At 49.7% G+C, this 4,187-nt stretch overlaps 1 protein-coding gene across 1 annotated transcript; it reads right to left on the reverse strand.

Annotated features, from left to right (window-relative positions):
• Positions 1-1,523: 1,523 nt before the first annotated feature.
• On the reverse strand, positions 1,524-4,187 carry LOC124662996 (putative receptor protein kinase ZmPK1). Its single transcript, XM_047200763.1, has 2 exons — positions 3,783-4,187; positions 1,524-2,636 (listed from the first exon to the last, which is right to left on the reverse strand). The coding sequence occupies exons 1-2, from the start codon at positions 4,185-4,187 to the stop codon at positions 1,524-1,526; spliced, it is 1,518 nt and encodes a 505-aa protein (XP_047056719.1).

The raw sequence follows: 4,187 nt of genomic DNA on the forward strand, positions 1-4,187 counted from the left end.
AACGGAGCTTATACATATTGCGGCGAGGGGAGAGGTGAACTCATTCCCACCCATTCTCAACCACGTCATCTTCTCCGTCTATCGTCGCCCGGGAGCTCAGAGCTTGACCTTTGCGTCGCCGTGCTAGAGTTCTATCGTCGACAAGCTACCGGGCCGGATTCTTCGCTGGATATTCACCGCCAATGAGCCACCTTGTCGAAACCACATCGTCGGTGAACAACTCCGGTGAGTCCCGTGCCAGAGCTCGTAGCGATAGCCAGTTAGTACTTTTGGTGTTTCATTTCCGGCATGACTTGGTACATCATCATGGCTCTTATTTCAGCCATTACTTGCATCTTGGAGATATGTCGTCTCCTTCGAATCCTTCCTTGTCAGAGCCATTGGAGGTTTTTCCCCTCTCTACTCAAACTCCACCGATATCTATGGTGATCCTACTTCTAGCTCCTAGTCAAGATTCCGACAAGCAACCTCTACTGGAAGACCAGGGCCAGGCAAAAAATCCTAAGGACAAGGCGGGACAACTAAAGATGAAGAAAAAGTTGGAGGAAGCAGCCAAGAAATCCAAGGGGAAGAAACGGGAAGAATTCAAGGGGCAGTGGTGGCCATGTGACTTGACGGAATCCGATCTCAAAGATCCGGAATCCGAAGGATTTATCAAGGTGGATTCTTCGCGGGTTGTTCCCAAAGCGTCAGTTCCACTCCTAAGGAGAATGAAAGGGTCGATGACATATTGGACCGAATCATTATATGAAGCAACAAATCGCCCATTATCATCTCTAATGACTGCTCCTATTTCACCTGTAAGATTTCCTGGATTGAAACTTGCATCAACATTGACCATACCGTGTCATTCTTTCGATTTTTTCTAGACACTCTTCTTATTCACTGAATTCTTTCTCGTTACTCTTATATTATATGTTGTAATTACTCGAATGGACATTGCAGCAATCAAATGTGTAGGTACTTTCTCACCATGCACAAATTGGCGGCGCATCCACCATATATACCAAGGGGCTGTAAGAATTAATTCCATTGTATTTTTAACCTGCTGATTCACTATCGATTCGTCAAGAACATCACTACCTGCTCGGTCAACTAGCATTGCATCTTCTATCTTATCTGCTAGTCAAAGTCTCCTCCATACTTCCATCCTCCATACTTCCAAAGAATGATCATGTCTATTTGCAAGGACACCATAACAAGGAAGAATAATATGAAGAGATTTCCAGGCAAATATTTTTACCTATGTTGAAACTGAAGCTTTTCATAGAGAATCTCATACTTTATTTATGCTTGACTGCCCTGTTTATTCATTGATTACGGCTTAATGTTTCGTTATTGGTCCCCATGTGAAGAGGTACAGAGCGATCTCAGCTGTTGTTGTGTTTAACGGGTGTACCAAAGCGCTAGGGGTACAAAATTAGTCTCATGTGAAATTTGTATTTTCCTGTGAACGTGAATTTCATGTTCAAACTAGCTTCTGTCTTTGAATGGATTATTATGCTTTGGTTTCATTCATAAGATTATGAGGCTTGTACTGCTCCAACGTTGGCAGTACCATCTGGCTCCATGGATCCTCTGTCGTGACCTGCAGCTTCTCCCTCTCCAGCGACGTGCTTGTCGACAGCGCGCCCGCGAAGACAGAAGAAATAGTACACGCAGAGCCCCGCGAACAAGATTAGGCCCATTACATCCACCGTCCCAAAGATGATCAGGATCTTGGCGAGCAAGGAGTTAGTGGCACTGTAATCTTCTTCGTCTTCTTGGCAAATTTTCCCCTTGAGAACCTTCACCCAGTAGCTGTACCGAGGGCTATCGCTCCCGCTGATAACCTCCCTGACTCCCGCCGTCAGCTCGTAGTGGGAGCACACGCCCCTGTCGGCCGTGACGCTGCCGTCGTTGACCTCCTCGAGGTAGAGGGCGGCGGCGCAAGAGCAACTGCGCAGACACAGGTCCACGCACTTCTTCACCGTCACGTTGGCGAGCGGCGAGGCGGCCTTGAGCACGGTGGTGACGCCTTTCATCTCCATCATGTCGTGCGCGACAGACCTGGTGGCCGTCGCGTTGCAGACCAGGGTGCCGATCGGCGCCGGCTCCAGGCCGCGCGCGGCAAAGTCGGTGCATCTCCCGGAGGCGGAGCAGACACCGTGGACGCCGCAGGCAAGGGGGAGCTCGCAGAACGCGAGCGCCTTATACGAGGCTCTGAACTTGTTGTTGCGGCGGTCGAAGACGTACAGTCCCAGGTTGCCGTCGTCTCCCAGAGCCAGGAATCTGATCGGCTCTTTCTTCAGCGCCGGCGAGATTCGGGCGACCGGTCGCCGCCGCCTGTCGAACATCGTGAGCCCCGACTTGTTCATTCCCGCGAATGCCATGGTCTGGTTGCGGCTGGGAATCAATTCCCAGTAGGAGTACCTCAGCAGTCCGAAATAGAGGTAGGCGGCGATCTTGTCACCGTCGAGCTCGACGCTGTAGAAGGCTGGAGACATTTTTGTCAGGGTCGTGGCGAAGTACGAGGGAAGCCGGAGCCACTGGCCTGGCAGGAGCTTGTCCGTCGGTTTGTCGAAGCTTTGCCATACCGTGTGGTTCTTGTCGTCCAGGAGAAGGAGGTTGCCGGTCCTGGAATCCAAGTGCAGAGCCTGTGCAGGCAGGTGCCGTGGGAGAAAACAAAACAAGATTTAAACAGTGTTTTTAAGAGTATATTTTCATTGTGCCAAAAAGAATGAAAAACATTTGTAACAGTGTTCTATGAAACAAAAATCGATTTCAAAGGACTGTCAAAGAGGCCATACGCCATAATCCTCGATTCCTCGTACAAACCAAACCCATCCAGCACCCACTCATAGACCAATGAACCCTAAGGGGTCAATATCGTAAAAACACTCGGAAAAGATATAACACTAGCAAAAAGGGAAAAGACACTTGGCAAAGTTTTCAATACTCGACAAACTAGAGGGACACGTGCGCCTAACGGCGCCTTGACGGAAATCACTCTTTACGAAGTTTCCCATAACGGACAGTCGCAAAGTTTTGATATTTTTTCTGTCGTTTCCCCCGCACAAAAAAAGGTTCCCTCCCATCGGTTTGCCAAGTGTCAAGGGTTGACATCCACCCATTATCCCCGCCACCTTCTTCCCGCGCAAAAAAAAATGTTTCCTCCCATCAGTTTGCCAAGTGTCAAGGGTTGACATCCACCCATTACCCCCGCCACCTTCTTCCCGCGCAAAACAAAATACAATTATATATAATTTTGTACTCGATATAACCCATTTCGACAATATAATTGTATTCCTTAGAACAAATTTGAACTTATATATTCAAGTGTTTTTACCCCATTGCCTAGAGTTTTTTTTTTATACCAAGGATTGTTTTAGCATCAAGAGAGCATATGTGATCCGCTAGCTTTTAGGTCCGTAGTACCTACTTCATGGTGTTCAGCTGTTCTCGATTCATTTTTATAAGTGTGGTATAATCATAGGCCTTATGTTTCTGTACGGAGCAGATCCGTCAAACAAACGTACAAGACACAAGTGCATACACGTAGGACACTAGGACCAAATGGTTCCTGTTGCCGAAAATGCCGATATGCACGACAATGCTGTACTACTGTTCCATCTTCCACGCGAATCGACAGTTCTAACATACGGATGCGCTACGAATCGTGTCATTTCTAATCTCTGATCGTGATAACTCTACAAATCGCAGTGAGCGAAAACCAGGCAATATCTTAAAGGATCGAGCAAACAAACAATGGAAAACGATGGAAAGAGAAGAAGATGAATCACCTTGGCGCCCAGACCTGCCGTGCCGGACCACCACCGGGCGACTCCGGCGCCGTCCGTCAGCCGCAGTTGCCCATTCTCAGCGAGCTCGAGCTGGCAAAGGCCGCCCGCCGCCAACTCCTGGACGGGACGATCCGAAGTCCAGACCGTGACGTCGCCCAGCAGAACGACGAGAGAGCACAGGTAGTAACCTTGCGTGCCGGCCTCCACGCTCACGGCGGCGGCGAATCGAGGCTGCCGCTCGCCGGCTGCTTCAAGGACCGTGGTCCGCTCGGCGAATCCCGGATAGTAGGACGCCGGCAGATGCACGGCGAACCGGGCGCCGAGATGGAAATCCAACGACGATGCCGCCGTTTGAAGGAGGAGCGCGACGGGGAGCAGCGCAAACCAGGTGCGTTCGGGGCTCAT

Source organism: Lolium rigidum, chromosome 6, assembly GCF_022539505.1.
Source record: "Lolium rigidum isolate FL_2022 chromosome 6, APGP_CSIRO_Lrig_0.1, whole genome shotgun sequence".
NCBI lineage: Eukaryota > Viridiplantae > Streptophyta > Magnoliopsida > Poales > Poaceae > Lolium > Lolium rigidum.